Source organism: Aquarana catesbeiana, linkage group LG13 (genome assembly GCF_042186555.1).
Source record: "Aquarana catesbeiana isolate 2022-GZ linkage group LG13, ASM4218655v1, whole genome shotgun sequence".
Lineage (NCBI taxonomy): Eukaryota > Metazoa > Chordata > Amphibia > Anura > Ranidae > Aquarana > Aquarana catesbeiana.
In genome coordinates this window covers 96354235-96377691 of record NC_133336.1, presented here as the reverse complement: position 1 = coordinate 96377691, position 23457 = coordinate 96354235, and the positions used below count along the sequence as shown (strand labels likewise).

General features: G+C 43.0%; 1 protein-coding gene across 1 annotated transcript; it reads right to left on the bottom strand.

Annotated features, from left to right (window-relative positions):
* Positions 1-9451: 9451 nt before the first annotated feature.
* Positions 9452-23206, bottom strand: LRRC14B (leucine rich repeat containing 14B). Its single transcript, XM_073610459.1, has 2 exons — positions 21971-23206; positions 9452-11865 (listed from the first exon to the last, which is right to left on the bottom strand). The coding sequence occupies exons 1-2, from the start codon at positions 22873-22875 to the stop codon at positions 11223-11225; spliced, it is 1548 nt and encodes a 515-aa protein (XP_073466560.1). The 5' UTR covers positions 22876-23206; the 3' UTR covers positions 9452-11222.
* Between the last annotated feature and the right edge of the window lie 251 nt (positions 23207-23457).

Genomic DNA, 23457 nt, shown 5'->3' with positions numbered 1-23457 from the left:
TTGCTGTCAGCGGGTGTGCAGAGAACTTCGTAAGTGTATGTACACACATACCGCTACATATTTAATAGACTGTTATAAATGTATTAATTAAGAAGAAAACTTGAGCATTTAATACTACTTTAACCCTTTCAGGCAATTATTCATATGTTTACCTTATTTAACATATATTTCATATTTTTTTTCTACTTATTTATTTCTTTAACCACTTAAGGACCAGCCTAGTTTTGGATTTTAGGTGTTTACATGTTTAAAACAGTTTTTTTTTGCTAGAAAATTACTTAGAACCCCCAAACATTATATATGTTTTTTTTTCTAACACCCTAGAGAATAAAATGACGGTCATTGCAATACTTTTTTTTTCACCGTATTTGAGCAGCGGCCTTATAAGCGCACTTTTTTGGAAAAAATTCACTTTTTTGAATAAAAAAATAAGACAACAGCAAAGTTAGCCCAATTTTTTTTATATTGTGAAATATAATGTTACGCCAAGTAAATTGATACCCAACATGTCACGCTTCAAAATTGCACCCGCTCGTGGAATGGCGTCAAACTTTTACCCTCAAAAATCTCCATAGGCGAAGTTTAAAAAATTCTACAGGTTGCATGTTTTGCTTTACAGAGGAGGTCTAGGGCTAGAATTATTGCTCTCGCTCTGCCAGTTGCGGCGATACCTCACATGTGTGGTTTGACCACCATTTTCATATGCGGTCGCCACTCGCGTATGCGTTCACTTCTGCGCGCGAGCTCGTCGGGACGGGGGGTTTAAATTTTTTTATTATTATTATTATTTATTTTACATTATTTTATTTATTTTTACACTGTTTAAAAAAAATGTGTCACTTTTATTCTTATTACAAGGAATGTAAACATCCTTTGTAATAGAAAAAAGCATGACAGGACCTCTTAAATATGAGATCTGGGGTCAAAAAGACCTCAGATCTCATATTTACACTAAAATGCAATAAAAAAAAAAAAAAAAGTAATTTAAAAAGATGACATTGAAAAAAATATGCCTTTAAGAGGCGTGGGCAGAAGTGACGTTTTGACGTCGCTTCCGCCCAGCAGTGTCATGGAGACAAGTGGGCACCATCTTAGCCTCACTTGTCGCCAGGCACAGCACGGAGTAGGATGCGATCGCCTCCACCGCTACCAACGGCTCCGGTAAGCGGCGGAGGGCACCGGATCGCGGAGGGAGGGGTGGCCCTCTCCCGCCACCGATAAAAGTGATCTCACGGCGAATCCGCTGCAGGGACCACTTTTATCAGAAAGCCGACCGCCGTACGAAAACAGGGATACCGGGGTTATGGCAGCTAGCTGCTGCCATAACAATGATATCCACCGTCAAAGTTTGGACGTACTTCGGCGTGCGGCGGTCCGGAAGTGGTTAAAACGTAAAGATTAAAGGTGTGAATGTGCATGTACAGGTTAAGCTAGTTTCTAATGCCCTGTACACATGATCGGACATTCCGACAACAAAATCCATGGATTTTTTCCGACGAATGTTGGCTCAAACTTCTCTTGTATACACACGGTCAAACAAAGTTGTTGGAAAATCTGATCGTTCTGAATGCGGTGACGTAAAACATGTACGTAGGGACTATAAATGGGGCAGTAGCCAATAGCTTTCGTCTTTTAATTTATTCTGAGCATGCGTGGCACTTTGTGTGTCGGATTTGTGTACACACGATCGGAATTTAACCGATCGGATTTTGTTGTCGGAAAATTTTATAGCCTGCTCTCAAACTTTGTGTGTCGGAAATTCCGACGGAAAAAGTCCGATGGAGCCCATACATGATCGGAATTTCCGACAACACAATCCGCTCGCACTTTTTTCGTCGGAAAATCCGACCGTGTGTACAGGGCATTAGATGATTTTAAATTAGCGGCAAGACATGATTGGTAGGAGCTTGTATTTAATGTTGGACTTCATCCTCATTTAACAGACCCCTTTAAAAAAAGGTGAGTTTACTGGCACAACTTTGGGAAGATTGTATGCGGACCCTTGGTGATGCCCGCATATGGTGGTGCTGTGCAACTGACCAATTTCTCTGTTTGGCCATTCATCTGTTAATGAATTACCAGCTCAATTGCAAACAGAACTCTTTCTGTGGATCCACTGCACCCAGTAGAGCACTTATATAGGAGGGATATGCCTGACTGGCAGGCATAGCTCGGGAGCATACTTTGTCATTTGGGGAGGTGAACCCCATTTCTGGCACATACAGTCTCCTACATAGATCGGGTGAGAGCTGAGACTCCAATACTTTGCTTGAAGTAGAAAGATGCAGTGAAGGTGTAATCATTTGTGAATGAACTTATCTGACTGGGCAAATCTATTGAATACTGAAATCTGTATATCCATGGTGGCCACTTTTGCTATTACTAATTACTGTGCAATAGGTCTGCAGGACTGGAGTTTGAGATATGAGATATGAAAGGGAATTCATCCTGGTATTTTGTAGCAGAAGACATTTTTTAGTGTTTTTTTTTAAATAATGTTAAAATATGTTTGTTGCTAAATTAAATTATTACTTCCCTTTGCTAGGTCCAGTGAAGTCATCATTTTTATGAATGGGTTCCACCAATCACACAAAATCAAGCTACCAAGTGAATTGTCTAGGCTGAAATTGCATGTTCTAATGAACCTGGACTGTTTGAAGCAGGAAGGCCTACAAGAAGCCACACTGGATTCTGGCTGGCACACTGGATAAACAATACGCTCACACACCTTTCTCAACCTTTAGATCTTTTTAGCAGAATTGAAAAATGTCTAGTTTAGGCCAGAAACCTTATACGGCTGGTACAATTAGATGTGTAGCCACTTTAGGGACATTTGCTATGTTATCTATTGTGTACGTGTACCGCTGAACTAGTAATCTAAAAATACAGACATAGGGGGTTGCTTACAAAAGGCAAATCCACTTTGCACTACAAGCGCACTGCAAGTGCACTTGAAAGTGTACTGTAAAGGGGGACATGCAAGGAAAATAAAAAAACAACATTTTAGCTTGCATATGATTGGATGATATCAGCAGAGCTTCCCCTCATTTCAGATCTATCCCTCAGATTTACAGCGACTGCACTTCCAAGTGTACTTTCAGTGCTCTTGTAGTGCAAACTGGATTTGCCTTTCGTAAATAACCCCCAGAGTCACAAAATTGTTTATCATTCTACAAAGACAGTTTTCTGAAACTAGAGGCCTCTTTATTGCTAATAATAATAAATTGCTTTTTTTTTTTTTTATTCATCCATTTTTTTTATAAGGATTGAATGGTTGATTCTTCTGATATATATTTTTTAGGATTTTTTTTTATTAAGTTTTGATTTTTTTAAAAAAAAAATTTATTTTTTTGATCGATTGATTTGTTTGACCGATTGATTTGTTTGATCGATTTAATTCTTGACCTTTTTGATTTTTCTGATTGGTCAATAGATTTGATTAATTTCTTTGACTTCTCAAAAAAATGGTTTCACTGATCCAGTCAATTGGCTAACTAATTGTCCAATGTTTTTAACCTTTTGAATAGCTAGCATAAGATCAAACCCAGAGAGATATATAGTATGTAGTGTATATATGTATATATATTTTTTAATAATTAATTTTCTATCAATTGATTTTTTATTAATTGATTCTTATGTGTTCCCTATATTGTATGTAACATCCCATGTGTTTGCACCAATATTGCATTTGTACTCTGCTCCCTGTCCCACTAAATAAGATTGTTCCCCTTCCCTATCCTCTATGCTTGAAAAAGGAGCGCGGCTGTTATACCACTCGCAGTACGAAAGCTCGGAAACCCGTTGCATACTAGTGACATTGCCGCGCCGCCATGTGCCTTTCAAGCCTCGCTTTGAATGAGACCTGACACCGCACGGCCGTCTCCCACCTTGCAACGATGAACAGCGAGGACAGACAAGGAACAGCAGCACCGAGCGCCCTGGTTCTGACAGTTCACCACCTCAACCCCTCTCCGGACACCTGATGTCCCAGCAGAATCTACACTGCACCAGTGATAGGTGAATCCTAGTGTATCCTGATCATCCATCCTGACCCCGTTTTTGGACAGTATCCAGTTTGTCCATGTGCTACATTGCTATCTCTCATGTGAGTTGATACTGCTTTTTTAAAATTAAAGTGTTTACTATTTATTCAGAGGCACCCCTCTCCTTGTTTTTTTCTTAGCTCTACTGGATTTCTGGCTTCTGGTCTAATGTGGTGGCAGCCCTGACTCACAGACTCATTTCTCATCATATACCTTTTGTTGGACTTATGGATTGTATTATATGGTCACCTCTGAGGTACTAGCTTATTGTGCCTTTTACTGGTATTTAATTTTTTATTATTGATAACAGCTTGCCAGCAGTGGGTTTCAGACTATTCCAAAATGGCCACTGCAATCCAATGCTATGGGATTACTACTAAAAAAGTAAATCAGTTATATATTACATGATGGTAATAATGAGTAGGCATAGATATCCAATACAATTAATTTAAATAGATACAATATACATACAATAATGGCAAATTGCCACATAATAGCTGGCAGTAAATATATAATACATATAGTAAAATTGGTCAGGTAAAACATTTAGGGTCGGTTCACACATGGGCAACACGACTTTAGCGCGACTTTGTACCGCGACTTCAACGCGGCTTCAGCGCGACTTTAGCGCGACTTCAGCGCGACTTCGGCAAATTACGAGGCGACTTGAAGTCGCCTCCATGACAGGCGTCTTCGCCTGTGGCCAATCACCTCTCTGGGAGGGAGGGGGGAGGGAGGGGTTTTCTCTGCAAAGTCGCTTGAGAGATCCGACTTGCAGGCGACTTACATTGAGTTGAATGGGTACAAGTCGCCTACAAGTCGGATAGAAGTAGTACAGGAACCTTTTTTGAAGTCGGAGCGACTTCAGTAGTGTCAGTTAAGACGGTTCAATTCACTACAATTGTAATCTAAATGCAAAGCGACTTGGGGCGACTTGGGGCGACTTGAGGGCGTACAAGTCGGATCCCAAGTCGCCCCAGTGTGAACCGAGCCTTAATGGGCAAAAATACGGCATATAGTAGCTCTATGTATTTTGTGGATTCATCCACTCTTCAGGAGCATGCACGTGGATTGAATGAGTATTGTAGTTTAATGAAAGAATTTCTTCAAGGAAGAGGAATTAAAATTGAATAAATAGGAGCTAGAATTAACTGGAACCCCCCCCCCCTAAAGTGCTTACATAATGTATAGCTACATGATGGGAGTGTGGCACTATGAATCAGAGATCCCCTAGGGGTATCACTAGCGGGAGCTGAGGTGGTGTGGACGACCCAGGACTCAACAAAGATGATATCCAAAGAGAAGAGTTTCCAAGAGGTAGAAATAGTCAGGTGCCAAGAGGTAGAAATTGTAGGTGCCTCCCTTCCACAGTTCACTCTAGTGTGACGATGGTGGGCATGGCGGCTGTGCCCTTATAGGTTTCATTCTGGAGCGGCTGACTCACACTGGTGGCTCCATCTGTTTATTGATTTATATTTTCTGGATCACTCTGAATTCAAGTTTGCATCTATTAGCTTCAGGTAACCTGATCTTCACTTTTTATTATCAATTTCAACTGGCACCTCTGGGTTTGATCTTATCTAATTTTATCTAATTGGAGGAAGAGTGCATTATCTTTGGATAAAAAATCTATTTATGCTCAATGTTTGATTTTTGATTAAAAGATAATCTGTCTACCTCCAATTTTTCATTATCAATAATGAGCTGTTAATCGGGGATCCACTTGAGCCCTCTGAGGAAGGTATAGAGGAATCCATTTTATCAGCCACAGATGAGGGTCCATGCTTACTCATCCACCCGGGTCTGCTGGGAGCTGTTGTCCATTGTGAATCTCTGAGATTTGGTAGACAGAGGAATGCATCCCTAAGCTGTGGATCAGCACACAGGGTTGTGACCTATGTAGGTCTGGTAAGCAGACAATATTTTATTATTTTTGCACACGGTGGTGTCTTCACACTGAGTCCACACACCTTGGGATTGGCATCTGTTCAATTTGGAACTCACAAGTTAATCAGATGTTTTTTCAATTCAGTCCATTCACTCTGAATTTGATTTGTTTGATTTGTTTTCACATAGACTTTGTGGAACCTGAGAGAGACTGTTGATATACATTTGCTCTCTTGTCAGTTTTTCCTTTTCAGATCATATACGCGTTGTGTTTGAATTGCATTGTTTATTTTTTGATTATGCACATACAGTCTTAAAGCAGAGTTCCACCCAAAAGTGGAACTTCCGCTCATTTGTCTCCTCTCCCCCTCCGGTGCCACAATTGGCACCTTTTGGGGGGGAGGGGGACATGATACCTGTCTTTGACAGGTATCCTATTCCCACTTCCGGGAGTCCACGCCGCGGCCCATGACGTCACTGTGGGGCTCCCTCCTCCTCCTCCTGTCACCAGGCCAGTAGGAGAGGGGAGCCTCGCCTCACGCATGTGCAGTAGGGCAGTAGGCTACACTGCGGGGTTCCCTTACCCGCAATGGCAGTGGCAGCAACCGACAGCCGATGGAAACATCAGCTGCAGTGCTGACATCGCTGGATTCCAGGACAGGTAAATGTCCTATTATTAAAAGCCAGCAGCTGCAGTATGTGTAGCTGCTGGCTTTTAATTTTTTTTTTTTGGGTGGACCTCTGCTTTAGGATATTTTGTATATCCACATGTGTTACAGGTCAATCCAGACCATACACATTTACCCATTGTGTTCACACTGGGCAACATTATTGTGCATTATATTTTATACCACTGTGGGTTTTTTCCACCCTTTATATAGAATCAATGCACTTTTAAAGCGTACCCCCCAAAAAATGTATAACCACCTCCCATCCTGCCCATTTTCATATGACATCCGCAGGAGGGATCTCCCATCTTGGGCGGGTGTCATATGACGTCCTGGGCTATCCGGCCGTCTGGGGGAGAGCGCACGCGCGTCACTCGGGATGTCCGCCGCTATGTCCGCCGGGCACCCGCGATTGCCCTTTAACAGAGCAGGACCATGGATCTGTGTGTGTAAACACACAGATCCACGTCCTGTCATGTGAGAGGAGACCGATCATGTGTTCCCAATACAGAGGAACACTGATCGGTCTCCTCCCCTTGTGAGTCCCCTCCCCCTACAATTAGAATCACTCCCTAGGTAACACAATTAACCCCTTGATCGCCCCCTAGTGTTAACCCCTTCCCTGCCAGTGACATTTATACAGTAATCAATGCATTTGTATAGCACTGATCTCTGCATAAATGTGAATGGTTCCAAAATGGTGTCAAAAGTGTCCGATATGTCCGCTGCAATGTCGCAGTCATGATAGAAATCGCAGATCGCCGCCATTACTAGTTAAAAAAAAAATATATATATATAAAAAGGGAATAAAAATGTCATAAAACTATCCCCTAATATTTTGTAGACACTATAACTTTTGCGCAAACCAATCAATACACGCTTATTTTTTTTATACCAAAAATGGGACATTTATTATAGCAAAAAGTAAAAAATATTGTGTTTTTTTTTCAAACTTGTCGCTCTTCTTTTGTTTACAGCGCAAAAAATAAAAGCGGGAGAGAAGATCAAATACCACCAAAAGAAAGCTCTATTTGTGGGGGAAAAAAATGATAAAAATTTCATTTGGGTACAGTGTTGCATGACCGAGCAATTGTCATTCAAATTGCGACAGCGCTGAAAACTGAAAATTGGCTTGGGCAGGAAGGGGGTGAAAATGCCCTGTATTGAAGTGGTTAAAGAAGATTACACAGTGCAGCACTTGTGCTATGTAATCTGCCCCCCCCCTAAACTGTAAAAAAACCCCTAAACCTACCACTTCCTGTATGCCCTCTCTAAACAGACCACGATAACCAGGGCAGCTCCGCCCTGATCACCGTGGTCAAAGTGCCTCCCTCTGTGATAGGCTGCCTGCTCTCTGCTCTCTTCTCTTCCCCCTCACCCCCTCCTTCCTCCCTGTCAGCACCCTCTCTGTCTCTGGCCCGGCCCCACCCCCTGCCACTATTATTTTAATATTAAAATCTTAAATTTGTCAGTGCCAGTCTCACTATTAGAGGCTGGCATAGCACAATGTGTAAGTTGTATTTAAAAACGAGCGCTGTAAATACTGAATATCAGCTGTCTTCAGGCCGGTCACGTGACACTGCTTGTTTTTAAATACAACTTACACAGTGTGCCTTGTACAAACATTGCTCTGGCTCCAGCATCACACTGCACTGGCATCACATCGGCAACAATGTTGATTTGAGCCAAAAACCCCTGGGGACCACCAAAATTTTCTCGTGGACCATCAGTGGGCGATGGACCACTGGTTGGCAACCACTGGTCTAGAGGACAGCACAGAGAAGCTGGAGCACATCCCCCCTATTTCTCTACTGCCTAAAGGCCCGTACACACGATACAAAAATAGGATGGAAAAATTCGTACAACAAGCTGTCTGATGATTTTCGTATCGTTAGTACTGTGCTTTCGACAGCCGATTTTACTTTTTCGTCAGACAAAAGCTGGATGTGCAGACTATAAAATGTTTGTCGGAAGTAAACTCAACGTCCGATTTTTGTTTCATCAGTACGGTTTTCGTACGAAAAAAAATCGTAAGAGCAAGACTATGCATGCTCAGAAACAAAAGAATACATACAAAACTATTCAACACATTACATCACTTCTGACATTGTATTCTGTCTTACGAAAATTGTCATATTGTGAGTAACCTCTTCACTTTCGACATGAGACTAGCATGCCACAAAAAACGGATGTTCGGTCATCTGAAAATCTAAGCGTGTGTACGAGGCTTCAGAGGAATGAGAAGACCTGACTGCTAAATTGTAAGTACCACATGGTTCTTACAAGCAAGTTTCTTGTGCTACAGTGATTACCCACCAGAATGCATTGCATTCATTTGTTGCAACATGGTACAACCCAGGGCCGTCTTTAAGGCAGGGCAAAAGGGGCAGCTGCCCTGGGCCCTATCATTGTTGTGGGACCCAAAGCAGCTGACTCATACTTCCCAACTAGCCCAGTTTAAATTCCCTTGTCCCTTTTGGTTTTAGTCCTGTGCTGTGTCCTGATCTCTCAGTGTGAAGTGCTGCTACTAATGCTGCTCTGCCCTATTGTTGTGTACAGATGACTCACCTGCAGATCCTGTGTTTACATGTAAATAACCGGCATTCATATGTAAATAGTGGCTGCATTCATATGTAAATAGTCGGGGGCCGGCGACATTCATATGTAAATAGAGGCAGCATTTATATGTATACCATGCCCCCCTGAGGTTATATCCACCATCACCTATACTGAATACTGCCCACTGGGGAGATAAAGGGGCATGCTTGAAAGTCCTGCCTGCAACTGTGGTCATTCAGCCTAACATCAGCCTGTTCTGCAAAGGTAAGCAAATTGGTGGTGGTGGTGGGGGGGGGGGGGGTAGTGTGGGGTGTGCAGAGGTAGGCAGAGAAGTAATTAAAGTTTGGGTGCACAGGAAAGCAAGGAGGGGATGTATGGAGGTAAGGAAGGTGGGTGCAAAGATGAGCAGAGGAGGCAGGTAGAGTTAAAGGGGTGGAGGGTTGGAGAGGAGAGGATGGGGGAGGTTTGGGGTGCAGAGGTTAGCAGGGGTTTTAGGATGCAAAGGTGTACTGACAGTGTGGATAAAAATGTAGGTCGCGTGTAGGGCAACCCAATTACTTCAGTGGGCTGCTCTATGTGCTAGAAATGCGGAAGAATTCCCTAACACTTTTTCAAAATCACACGGTTGCACAGCACGTCAGCAGATGCATGAGGGTGTCATTAACAATTAATGGCACTGCTGTGTATCTGTTAAAGGGCAGCACATTTCTGTGGTGTCAGGAAAACGATTTTGCATGTGTTCCCGACACACACAAATGTGAACGCAGGTTACATGTCTCAGTTACATTGGTGGTCAGTGTAAATCTTCACATTACATTGAGGCTTGGTGTAGAATCCTTTCATTCACACTAGTGGCCAGTGTGAAGGTCCTCCTTACATTGGTGTCCAGTGTAAATCCCTCCTTAAATTGGTGGTTACTGTGAATGCTTCTATTACATTAGTGGTCAGTGTAAATCCCCTTTACATTGGTGGTCAGTGTAAATCTTCTCATTACATTGGGCTTGGTGTACAATCCTTTTGTTCACACTAGGGGCCAGTGTGAAGCCCCCCTCCTTACATTGGTGGTTACTGTGAATGCTTCTATTACATTAGTGATCAGTGTAAACCCCTATTACATTGGTGGCCAGTGTTGAAACTCCTCTTTATATTGGTAGTCGGTAAAAAAATCAGCATTGCCATTGATCACATCCTCCCCTCCCTCCAGCACTGCCACTGATCCCAGGAGTTCTAGGATTCCTAGGAGTTTTCTACTGATGTGTCCCCTCACCACCCCAATCCATGGTGTGCAGGCATGTGGAGAGCGAAATTGCCTGGAGTGGGGGCCCAAGAAAATGTTTGCCCAGGGTCCATTTAATATTAAAGACGGTCCCGGTACAACCACATCTTCAGCTATCTGTTCAACTTATCAAGAGCCAGTGTGAGAAACTGTTTTGAAAAGTCAAGAAGAGACTGTTAGCCACAGAGGATAAATATAGAAGACAGTTGCTTTTTTTTCAGTAGTGTCTGTTGGATAAATCGACTAACTGAGAAAAGATCTTCCTTCAAAGCAAATCATTTTGATGGACCACACACCTGTTATATCTTTCAGTACTAGTAACTTAAAGATATTGTATATAGGTTACTATTTTGTTACTTTCAAAAGGAATTTTTTTTTACTGTAAAGTTCTCCAGGGCCCCAGTGCAGACTTGTGAACTCACCAACAGGCAAGTTTTAGATTTAATTTATAGTTAGCTCAGATAGATAATGCAGAGTGAACTTTTATATTAGGTTTGTTAATGTTCTAATCACAAAACTGTAATTCATCTTGAATTTATTGAACTTGGCGCTCTGTTTCCTTTAATCATTTCGTGATTTTCAGCAGGCAGCTGCCCCCGAATAAAGTTGCATATTTTTTTACAATAGTGTAATTTACTGTGACGTGGGATTTCAAATGTGTCACCAGACTTGGGTAGGAGATGTACCCACATACTCATCAAAGAGGACCAGTCATCTGATACTTAGAAGGTTCCCTTCTATTCGCTAAATTTATTGTATTAGATTCTGCATTTGCACACTGTATATTCACTATAATTTTTGCAGTGCTTCAGTGAAATTCTGCAGGGCATCTTTAAATGATGTAAGCAGGCATGCTCCCAATTCTTTGCTGGTCTCCTCAATTGCCGAATCATAACTGCCAAACAGTGGTGTGGCCACCAGTATATCTTCTCGAGCAGCTTGCCGTAATATTCGGCACAGGGTTTGTTTGATGCTGTCATATTTCTGATAATCATATTTTATAAGGCTTACTTCATCCAGGGGGTAGCTGACATCAGGAGGATAGCAGTCCTTTGGTACTGGAAATTCAATGTACCTCAACTCAGGCAGATTTGCAAAAACTCTGAATAGACGCCGAAGTGATATAGCTGTGATGGGGTTTCCAAGGAATTTTAACTCATTTAGTTTTAGACAATGCACTATTCCCATCTCCAGAATATGAATATTCATATCTCCAATATCACATTCCTCCAGAATAAGAACTTTCAAGGTCTGTGAAGCCTTGGACAGAAGCTTAAAGAACGTTGATGGAAAAAGTTCTGCAATGTTATGACCACTCATATCCAACTGTTCTAAATGTTCTGCATGCAGGCTGTTTGCTAGGTAAGCCATGTCTACATTATTCAGAGAGCAGTTTCCTAGTTCCAGCACTTTGAGTGGTGTGTTTAGTGGACTGAAAAACAAACAAACAATTTATTTAGATGCTATATGATACAGATGTGTTACCTCTACAATAGTGATTTCTATGGTGATAAAAAAAACTGATAAAATGTGCCAAATAGACATGCTTTGTTCTATTTGCATCCCTAAAAGAAACAGAAAGTCACATAACTTGGCTTATTTACAGGCCTTAAAAAGGCTACATAGGCCAAGGTCTAGGAACTCAGCAATTTACAGTGGTGGCAAAATCTTGCTTGTGTGTTATGAATCACTGACCCAGAACAAGTGTGCATATCAAGAAAGTCAGCGTAAAAAGTCAGAAGTCTTGTGCATACTTGTTCTAGATAAGGGACATAAAGCATTAAAATAAGAGTCACCATCACAACTAGGCAACTATCATTTGCAGAACAAGAAGTAGCATTAGTAGCCCCCTGCACCACTTTAAATGTTTTCTTTAATATCAGACTGGATAATGCTTTGGCTTCACATGTAAGCATTGCACTAGCACATTATAATGCAGGGCATTCTGCATTAATTTAAAGTGGAACCCCAGCACACAAGAACGGTAGGTGCCAACAGACTTACACTGTGGCACAGCCTTATTGTGCTCTGCATAAAAAAAAATAAAATAAAATAACAAAAGCCTGTTTTTCCTCCTACATTAATGGTCTTCCTTACTGCAACACACATTAATGCCTGTGCAGTAATAGACTACAATGGACTGACCAAGTCTGAAGGGGGTTTGAAAGTTGGCAATTTATTTCTAGGATTGCATTGGTAGAGAAGTTCTAAAATGAGGAGGTAGGTTAGTGTAGTGGACAGTGTAGGAATCAGGTAGGGCAGTGTAGTGGACAGTGTAGGAATCAGGTAGGTCAGTGTAGGGATCCGGTAGGTTAGTGTAGTGGACAGTGTAGGGATTAGGGATGAGCCGAACACCCCCCGGTTCGGTTCGCACCAGAACCTGCGAACGGACCGAAAATTCGCACCAACGTTAGAACCCCATAGACGTCTATGGGACTCGAACGTTCGAAATCAAAAGTGCTCATTTTAAAGGCTAATTTGCATGGTATTGTCCTAAAAAAGGGTTTGGGGACCCGGGTCCTGCCCCAGGGGACATGTGTCAATGCAAAAAAAACTTTTAAAAAGGACCATTTTTTCGGGAGCAGTGATTGTAATGATGCTTAAAGTAAAAAAAAAAAGTGAAATATTCATTTAAATATCGTACCTGGGGGGTGTCTATAGTATGCCTGTAAAGTGGCGCATGTTTCCCGTGCTTAGAACAGTCCCTGCACAAAATGTCATTTTTAAAGGAAAAAAAGTCATTTAAAACTGCTTGCGGCTTTAATGTAATGTCAGGTCCTGGCAATATGGATGAAAATCAGTGAGACAAATGGCATGGGTACCCCCCAGTCCATTACCAGGCCCTTTGGGTCTTGTATGGATATTAAGGGGAACCCCGCACCCAAATTAAAAAAGGAAACAGCAGTATATAGGCTCTGTACTCTGAACAGCAGTATACAGGCAGTGCAAACAAGACAGGGACTGTAGGTTTGTTGTTAAGTAGAATCTGTTTGTAATTTTGAACTGGTACATTTTTAACGTGTTTAGCTCCAGCCAAAAAATCTATTTTAAAACATAGGGAAGGGTTATCACCCCTGTGACATTTGTTTTGTTGTCTATGCTCCTCTTCAGAAGATTTCACCTCACTTTTTGTCCCAATGACAAATGTTTTTTGAAAATTTGGGGTTTTTTGTGAAACAAGGATTGGTGATAAAGCATCAGTGGAAAGGAGAAATGTTTTTCCCATATTAACTCTTACAGGAGGGAATTTCCCTTCCTAGGGGTAGATTTCATCTCACTTCCTGTTGTCTCCTTCCGTTTGCAAGTAGGAGTTGTTTGTAAGTTGGATGTTTGAAAGTAGGGGCCTGCCCTATATACTCAGCAGAAATTTGGGCCTTAGGTGTTGTTGTGGCCACAACACTGTAAGCCCTCACAGGGCCCTGCTGTGAAATATTACATCAAGAATTGTAATTACAATTGGGCCTTTGGTGGTGGTGCTGGTGCCACAACACTGTAAGTCCTCACTCTTGGTGGGTGCAGAAATGGGCCCTGCTGTGAAATATTAGATCAAAAATTGTAATTACACGCCCCTGTTAAACACAATCCTCCTCCTCCTCCTCTTCCTGTGTGATCGGCGGGCACGCAGGAACACTGTCTCAATAAAGGGGGCCTTGAGAGCTAAGGAAGTCCTCCTCTTCCTACCTCTGTTCTGCCTCAAGTGCCCTGTCCATTATTCCACACAGCGTGTGCTCCAACAGGTGGACAAGGGGGACAGTGTCACTGATGCATGCACTGTCACTGCTCACCATCCTCGTGGCCTCCTCAAATGGTGACAGGACAGTGCATGCATCCCTGATCATGGCCCACTGGCGTGGGGAAAAAAAACAAGCTCCCCTGACCCTGTCCTGGTGCCATAGTCTCACAGGTACTCATTGAGGGCCCTCTGCTGCGTGTGCAGCCGCTGCAGCATGGCCAACGTTGAGTTCCACCTGGTGGGCATGTCACAGATTAGGCGGTTCTTGGGCAGGTTAAACTCCTTTTGGAGGTCTGCCAGCCGAGCACTGGCATTATATGACTGGCGGAAATGCACACAGACTTTCCTGGCCTGCCTCAGGACATCCTGTAAGCCCGGGTACCTGCCCAAGAACCGCTGCACCACCAAGTTAGGGACGTGAGCCAAACAGGGCACATGGGTCATTTGTCCCTGTCGGAGGGCAGAGAGGAGGTTGGTGCCATTGTCGCAAACCACCATTCCTGCCTTAAGTTGGCGTGGCGTCAACCACCACTGAACCTACCCCTGCAGAGCTGACAGAACCTCTGCCCCAGTGTGGCTCCTGTCCCCCAAGCACACCAACTCAAACACCGCATGGCATCTTTTGGCCTGCATACTTGCGTAGCCCCTTGAACGGCTACAGAGCACTGCTGGTTCCGAGGACAAAGCACAGGAAGAGGCCATGGAGGAAGAAGAAGAGGAGGGGGTGGAGGAGAGAGGTGTGTCACAATCATTAGTAGTGGCATTTTGGAGGCGTGGTGGCGGAACAACCTCCAACACTACTGCACCTTGTCCTGCATCCTTCCCAGCTGCCAGCAGAGTCACCCAATGCGCGGTGAAACTTAGGTTACGTCCCTGTCCATGCCTGCTGGACCATGAGTCAGCAGTAATATGCACCTTACCGCTGACCATCCTGTCCAGCGAGGCATAGACATTGCCTTCCACATGCCGGTAGAGAGCCGAAATTGCCTTCCGTGAGAAAAAGTGGCGTTTGGGTACCTGCCACTGAGGAACCGCACATTCCACAAACTCACAGAAGGGGGCAGAGTCTACCAACAGAAAAGGCAGCAGTTGAAGTTCTAGCAATTTTGCCAAGATAGCATTCAACCGCTGGGCATGTGGATGGCTGGGAGCGAACTTCTTTCGGCGGTGCAGAAGCTGGGGCAGGGAAATTTGCCTGGTACAATCTAACGTCGGTGTATCGAAAGCAGATTGTCCACAAGTACTTGGCTGTGACACACCTAATTCTACACCTTCATTCCTCTCAGTGTAGGTCTCAGAGAGGACTGAAGGTATAGTAGGGTTGGAGATCTCAGCTGATGAGGAGCAAGGAGAGGTCCTCTTTGTTCTTTGGTGTGGGTCTTTTAGATACGCTTGCCAACGAACTGCATGGCAGGTCAACATATGTCTGGTCAAGCATGTGGTGCCCAAGCAGGAGATGTTTTGGCCACGCGAGATACGCTTGAAACATATGTTGCAAATAGCAGCTGTGCGATCTGATGCACTCGTCTCAAAAAAGGCCCACACCAAAGAACTTTTGGAATAACGTGCAGAGACAGCAGCGCCCTGCACATGCGGAGCTTTGGGGTGTGATGCAGTCTTTGTGCTGCCCTTAGGCTGGCCCTGGAGAGCATCCTGCCTCGTTGGTGATGTGCCTCCTCTTCCTCCTCCTCCTCTCTCCTATCAGGCACCCATGTTGAGTCAGTGACCTCATCATCCCCTCCCTCCTCATCACTGGAGCAAACCTGGCAGTATGCTGCAGCAGGGGGAGCATGACTGCCAGATTGCTGTCCTTCTTGGGCACCCCCTCTGTCCGTACTTACGTTACTGCCTTCATCTAGCTCAGTATCATCATCAGAGCCTTCTAAACGCTGGGCATCCTCCTGGAGCATGTACCCAACACTGTGGTCAAACAGTTCGAGGGACTCCTCAGGAGGACATAGTGGGGCTAGGGAAGGAGTCACTGATGCCATTGAGCCGAGGGAAGAGGCCGTGTTGGCAGCTGCTTTGCCAGACAAAGTACCTTGAGCATGGGTGAGAGAGGATGAGGAGGATGAGGACGGCTTGTCATCCACTCGACCAAGTCTTTCGCATGTTGCGGCTCAACACGGCCAGCTGCCGAAAAAAAGGCAAAGCGTGTCCAACGGCCACGTGCTGATGAGGATGCACCGTCTCCACGACCAGCACTGTTGCCTCTAGACACAGAGCCTGCTTGCCCTCCTTTATTGGCTTGTGACTGTCTGCCTCTCCTTGTTGGCCTTCCAGACATACTAATGGCCTGTAGCTGCACTAAGCTGGGATATATATATATATATATATATATATATATATATATATATATATATATATATATATATATAAATATACTGATACTGAAGCTAGCAAAATCAACTGCCTGCCTGTAGTATGAGAACACCAACAACCTTCTACAGGTAGCTTTAGGTGAACACTGTGCAGAGCTCGCAAAAAAACTAACTTGTAGCTTATTTAGCTGCCTGCGGTAGTGATAGGATCAGGAAAACACCAACAACCTTCTACAGGTAGCTTTAGCTGAACACTGTGCAGAGCTCGTACTACACTAACTTGTAGTTTTAGCTGAACACTGTGCAGAGCTTGCAAAAAACTAACTTGTAGCTTATTTAGCTGCCTGCAGTAGTGATAGGATCAGGAAAACACCACCAACCTTCTACAGGTAGCTTTAGGTGAACACTGTAGTGATAGGATCAGGAAAACACCACCAACCTACTACAGGTAGCTTTAGCTGAACACTGTGCAGAGGACACACTACACTAACTTGTAGCTTTAGCTGAACACTGTGGAGAGGTCACACTAAACTAACTTGTAGCTTTAGCTGAACACTGTGAGGAGGACGCATTACACTAACTTGTAGCTTTAGCTGAACACTGTGCAGAGGTTGCACTATACTAACTTGTAGTTTTAGCTGAACACTGTTCAGAGGATGCACTACACTAACTTGTAGCTTTAGCTGAACACTGTGCAGAGGTCGCACTACACTAACTTGTAGTTTTAGCTGAACACTATTCAGAGGACGCACTACACTAACTTGTAGCTTTAGCTGAACACTGTGCAGCGGTCACACTACACACTACACTAACTTGTAGCTTTAGCTGAACACTGTTCAGAGGACGCACTACACTAACTTGTAGTTTTAGCTGAACACTGTGCAGAAGTCACACTAAACTAACTTGTAGCTTTAACTGAACACTGTGAGGAGGACGCACTACACTAACTGTAAATAGTCTAGCTGCCTGACTGTGGTACTAATAGGATCAAAAGAACACCAGCAATTTTCTTCAGGTAGCTGTAAATACTGTAACAAGACAAGCCTGCCTGTCAGTAGGAAGATAACAGGAACGGATCTAGCTAAACTGAATACGGTGTGTATATATATATATATATATATATATATATATATATATATACAACACCTGGGATGCATATATATATATATATATACACAATACACTGTAAGTACAGCTAACTCACTGACTGTCCTGCCTAATCTAGCTAACTCAAATGAAATGACACTGTCTCTCTCTCTCTCTCTAAGCACGCCGCAACAGGCTACACAGGGCCGCTGTGCAGGCGGCCTTATATAGTGCGGGGCGTGTTCTAAACCCCCTGAGCCATAATTGGCCAAAGCCACCTTGGCGCTATGATTGGCCAAGCATGCTGGTCATAGTGCATGCTTGGCCAATCATCAGCCAGCAATGCACTGCGATGCAGCAGTGAATTATGGGCCGTGACGCGCCACATGAATTTGACGCGAACGGCCCATATCGTTCGCAATTCGGCGAACGATCGAACAGACGATGTTCGAGTCGAACATGGGTTCGACTTGAACACGAAGCTCATCCCTAGTAGGGATCAGGTAGGTCAGTGTAGGAATCAGGTAGGTCAGTGTATTGGACAGTGTAGGGATCAGGTAGGTCAGTGTAGTGGACAGTGTAGAGATCAGGTAGGTCAGTGTAGGAAAAGGTAGGTTTGTGTAGTAGACAGTGTAGGGATCAGGTAGGTCAGTGTAGTGGACAGTGTAGGAATCAGGTAGGTTAGTGCAGTGGTCAGGTAGGTCAGTGTAGGAATCAAGTATGTTAGTGTATTGGACAGTGTAGGAAACAGGTAGGTTAGTGTAGGGATCAGGTAGGTCAGTGTAGTGGACAGTGTAGGAATCAGGTTGGTCAGTACTACTGTACTAGTGGAAGGGACTCAGGGAGTGCTACAGGTCTGCAGATTACAGGGTGCACATTTCTTGCCTTGTCCCGGGTGCTGACAACCCACGCTGCGCCACTGACTGCATATATAATTTTAGGAAAATATGCATATAAAATAGTTTACCATTTGCCAATAAAAAAAGAAATGTCCCTGGATTTCCTTTTAAAAATCTGGTCACCTTATCCAATCTTGTACTAGCAAGGTGTACTTAATAAAGTGGTCGATTGGCCGATGAGTGTATATTCAACTGCCAAATTTCAATAAGCTTTTAATCTAATATGAAGAATGTGGCAGAGGCGTGTCCATTGCCTAAATATTCTGTGCATAAAGGTGTCCTTCTTTCCCATTTCAAAAGGTTGGTAGGTATACAGGCTATATAAAAGGTCGAATTGTCAGGACTTTATAATGGGTAGCTCAATATGAGAACAAATTACTGACTTTCCCAACATCTGGTTGGATGTGATATATCTACCTTCCATTAGATGACTGGTTTGGGAGGTTAGACTTGAAAAGGAGTTCAGAGAAATGAGTAGTACAAAGAGGTAGCAGATGGCGCTATTGTCCATATGACATCAGTACTAGTTTGGCTTCTAGTAAAAGAGTGTAGTAGGCCCCTCTTGCTGGGTGCAGTGGTGTGTGCCTGTAATCCCAGATACTGGGGAGGTTAAAGGCTGCTGGATCATGTGAGTCTGGGAGTTTTATTCTCCACTAATCTATGTTGATTGGGTATCTGCACTAAGTTCAGCATCAATATGGTGGCTCTGGGGAATCTTGGGGTCACCAGGCTGACCTAAGGAGGGGTGAACCAGCCCAGGTTGGAAACAGAGCAGGTCAAAGCCCCCATACTGATCAGTAGTAAAATTGCACCTATGAATAGTTGGTGTAGAGTAGCCTTGACCATATTAGACACTGTCTTTTCTGTTTTTGTTTTTTTTTACCAGTATTAAAGTATACTTTTTTGGTTTTAGATAGTGTGGTGAAGGATTAGAACACCTGTCAGGTTTTTATTGCTGTCTCTGCCCCCATTAGGGAGATTCCCCCTCTCTAAGAGAGTTTAACAAGACTCGCGGCCACTCATTAAAATTAGAAGAAAAGAGGTTTAACCTTAAACTACGTAGAGGGTTCTTTCCTGTAAGAGCTGCAAGGATGTGGAATTCCCTTCCACAGGCGGTGGTCTCAGCAGGGAGCATTGATAGCTTCAAGAAACTATTAGATAAGCACCTGAATGACCGCAATATACAGGGATATATAATGTAATACTGACACATAATCACACACATAGGTTGGACTTGATGGACTTGTGTCTTTTTTCAACCTCACCTACTATGTAACTATGTAACTATTTGTCCTGTTTACAGTTATCAGTGAAAATTAAAGAAAATCCAAAATTTTAGGTTGCCCCTTGAACAGTAAAAAGTGGTAAATCTTCCAATGGGGACACTTGTTCTGATGGTGACAACCAGGAATTCCGTCACTTTGGAGGGATTTCCTCTCACTTCCTGTTATAGCTATGGAACAGGAAGTGAAGTGACAAGAAGTGAAAGGAAATCAAAGAAACTTACAGGGGCTATAACCCTTCCTTACCCTATCCAAAAAGGGAACTTTAACACTGTTTCTATCACATAAATTATTTTACTTTTGTTTTGTATTTAGTGAAACTAAGCTGTATGTTACCATTGCAAAATCTATGCAAACTAGGTATATTATAATGTAGGTAGCAATGATAACAGCACAGTGGCTAAGTGGGTAGCATTTCCACCTAGTAGTACTAGGGTTAGCCAGTTCGTATCCCAACCACAGCACTACCTGCCTGGAGTTTGCATGTTCTCCTGTGCCTGCGTGGGTTTCCTTCCCTGCTCCAGAGACATACTGGTAGGTAACTGGATCCTGTCTAAATTGTTCATAGGCTGTGTATGTATGAATATGAGTTAGGGACCTTAGATTGTAAGCCCCTGAGGGCATTGAATGATGTGAATATACAGTGTATTCAACTTTTTTAGTTGCAACAAGTTTTTAGAAGAATGTGCTGGAACTGGAGAGGGTCCAAAGAAAGGCAACTAAGCTAATAAAAGGACTAGAGGATCTCATCTATGGGGAAAGACTGCAAGCACTGAACTTATTCTCTCTGGAGAAGAGACGCTTGAGAGGGGATATGATTTAAATGTACAAATACCGTACTGGTGACCCCACAATAGGGAGAAAACTTTTCCGCGCAAGGGAATTAAAAAAGACACGCGGCCATTCACTAAAATTAGAAGAAAAGAGGTTTAACCTTAAACCGCGTAGAGGGTTATTTACTGTAAGAGCAGTAAGGATGTAGAATTCTCTTCCCCAAGTAGTGGTTTCAGCGGGGAGCTTTGATAATTTAAAAAACTATTAGATGGGCACCTTAACGACCACAACATACAGGGATATATACACTGTACTACTAACATATAAGCACACACAGAGGTTGGACTTGATGGACTTGTATAGAGAATTTTTTTTACTTTATCTCCTGGATACGGTTCATCACCAAGACAAGAAGTGAAGAAAATTTAGACACCAACCACAGAGATGGCAAGAAAAACATGGCAGAACACAAGGTGGGTGTTATGTTATGCAAGTGTAGTGTGTTTTTTTTTACTACTTCTAAGCTAATATAAGATTACACAGAAGTATAATTAGTGGAAGGAAGGTAACAGGGCCCGCTGTCCATAGCACTGAGAAGGATACAAGGGATGCAATATCATATTGGTTAAAGTGAGCCTGGTTTGCAGAGCAAACCAACCCCTGCAGCTGCTTATACTTACCTTTCCATTTACTTACTTACCTTTCCATTCTTCACAAGGACTACAAACCCTGTGTAAGCTTCCTGTTACTAGTTGGATCTTACACAGGGTTTCTAGTCCTTGTGGGAAATTGAAAGAAGGGTACGACAAGGACCCTGGTGCCTGAGCAGTCAATTTCCAAGCTTGAGTACTATCACATAAATAGAAGGAAAGTCACATAATTTCCTATATGTGGAACTACAGGGTATTTTTATTTGCTCCCAGTGGGAAACAGAGCGGAGCAGGGGTGAAAGGAATGTGCGTATAAGCCACTACAGGATAGGGTTGCCACCTCATCCCTTTAAAACCGAACACATATGAATTACACAGGTTCTGAGGCAAAATGAATGCAGATAAGGCACTAAGTGAGTTTAATTACCACCTTAATCAGCCACAGAACCTGTGTAATTAATATGTGTTCAGTTTTAAAGGGATGAGGTGGCAACCCTACTACAGTGGCTGCTATTAGGGTGAACATGCTGCTTTATCCTTAATGGGCCAAGGACACTTTTAAATAAAAGGACAATTTAAATGCAAAAACATAGAATTGAAATATTGCCATTATTACCAAATATTATCATTTACCATTATTGACACATTCTTGGGTAATACAGCATGCAGAGGGTGCATGGTATTTTCATAATGAATGTATAGTGATTAAAATAGATATGTTTGGAGGAGGTTTGAACCCAGGGCAAAAAGAGATCTTATTACTACTCTGGAATCACACTGTAAGCATTTACCTCAGCAGTTTCCTCAACCGTCCTGTCAGTGTAGAAAATGAAAGCTTCAGCTCAGTCAGGTGAACCATGTGGCTTAGTTTCTCTCCAATGGTACATAAAACAGCGTCATCCTCTGCTGTGTAATTAGTAACATTAAATGTTTTTGCTGGTAAAGTCAACGAACTAAGCTGAGTGAAAGTGATATTTTTGAGAAGCACTTCCAGATGATGTATTTCTAAGCGCACATTGTGAACAATTTCTAGTTTGTGTATAGAAGAGGGTTCAGCAAGCCTTATTATGTAGAAGAGCTTTCTTAAAGCTAAACTGTCTACTCTAAAATCTACACAACGGAGCTTTAGCGGACAGTGACATCTCATCAATAATGCTTGTACCACAAGCTCATAGGTTTTCTCTGTAACAAACAAGTTACACATGACATCAACATCAACGTCAAAAACAGAAGGATTGAAATCAAGCCTTTGCATGTCAATGAGAAGTTCAAAGCAGATCTGTGAAATCAGTTGAGTTCTTGCCCATCGCCCCAAAGTATTCTTACACTTGCATGGTTGAAACTGAACATCACGTATACCTGTCAGATCAAAAACTTTGAGTCTTTTGGAATATGTCGGGGAACAATTTAGGACGTAGTTCTTCAAGCCTTTAAGGCATGCGGTTAGGTTGCGTTGGCATGCCCAATGACTAAGATCTTCAGGGCAGTCCACGGTTTTGCCCATCAGTTTGCCAAAGTTGAAAGCTTGTAGTGGCCAGTTTTCCACTAGTATGGTGATGATTTCCTCCTTTTCATGCAAGAAACATGCCTTCAGCAAGAGGGGATAAAGGTTATGAGCAATATTTTTGATGCTTAACTTGGCATACTCCTGTTTGGATATAAAAGCTTCGGCAGCGATAAATCTGAGCGTCTTCATTTTGTATGGATTCTCCCGTAAGTCTTGGCTGCTGTGTTGTGGCTCTTCTGAACTGTCACTGTGTCATGCTCTTTTATTTTTAGCAGCAGCTGACATAGGAATTTGTTGGGAGATGAAAACCTCCAGCCTCCTGTCACAGTCTTTTTTTATTAGCTGGGGATTCTTGGCCAGTAGCTCTGTTGACTTGGGTATATTGTAATCAAATTAGTTTTGCAGGAAAAGGATGCAAACACACTATGGGGTTGATTTACTAAAGGCAAATAGACTGTGCACTTTGTAAGTACAGTTGCTCAAGAGCTTAGTAAATGAGGTGAAGCACTGCTGACTTTCATCATCCAATCATGTGCAAGCAAAAATGCTGTTTCCTGGCCAGCCTCACATCAGCACACCTGGGTTAACCCCTCCCTCCAGTCTCTCAGGACCACCTTCTCGTAGCTAATAAAAGGGACTCCCCCAGTTCTCTTTTTATGGTCAGACTCCAGGCCACCATGCTCAAGGAACTGAATACACCCCCCTACTGAACCTGCCCTCCCAGGTTCAAGCCTCTCCTGGGTTGGAAGGTCCAGAACAATAGAGGTAAAT

Bases quoted from the DNA above. Each gene is read 5' to 3' on its own strand.
- LRRC14B (XM_073610459.1), bottom strand. From the start codon at position 22,875: ATGAAGACGCTCAGATTTATCGCTGCCGAAGCTTTTATATCCAAACAG. The intron at 11,866-21,970 runs GTAAATGCTTAC...TTTGTTTTTCAG, and splicing joins CGGTTGAGGAAACTGCTGAG to TCCACTAAACACACCACTCA.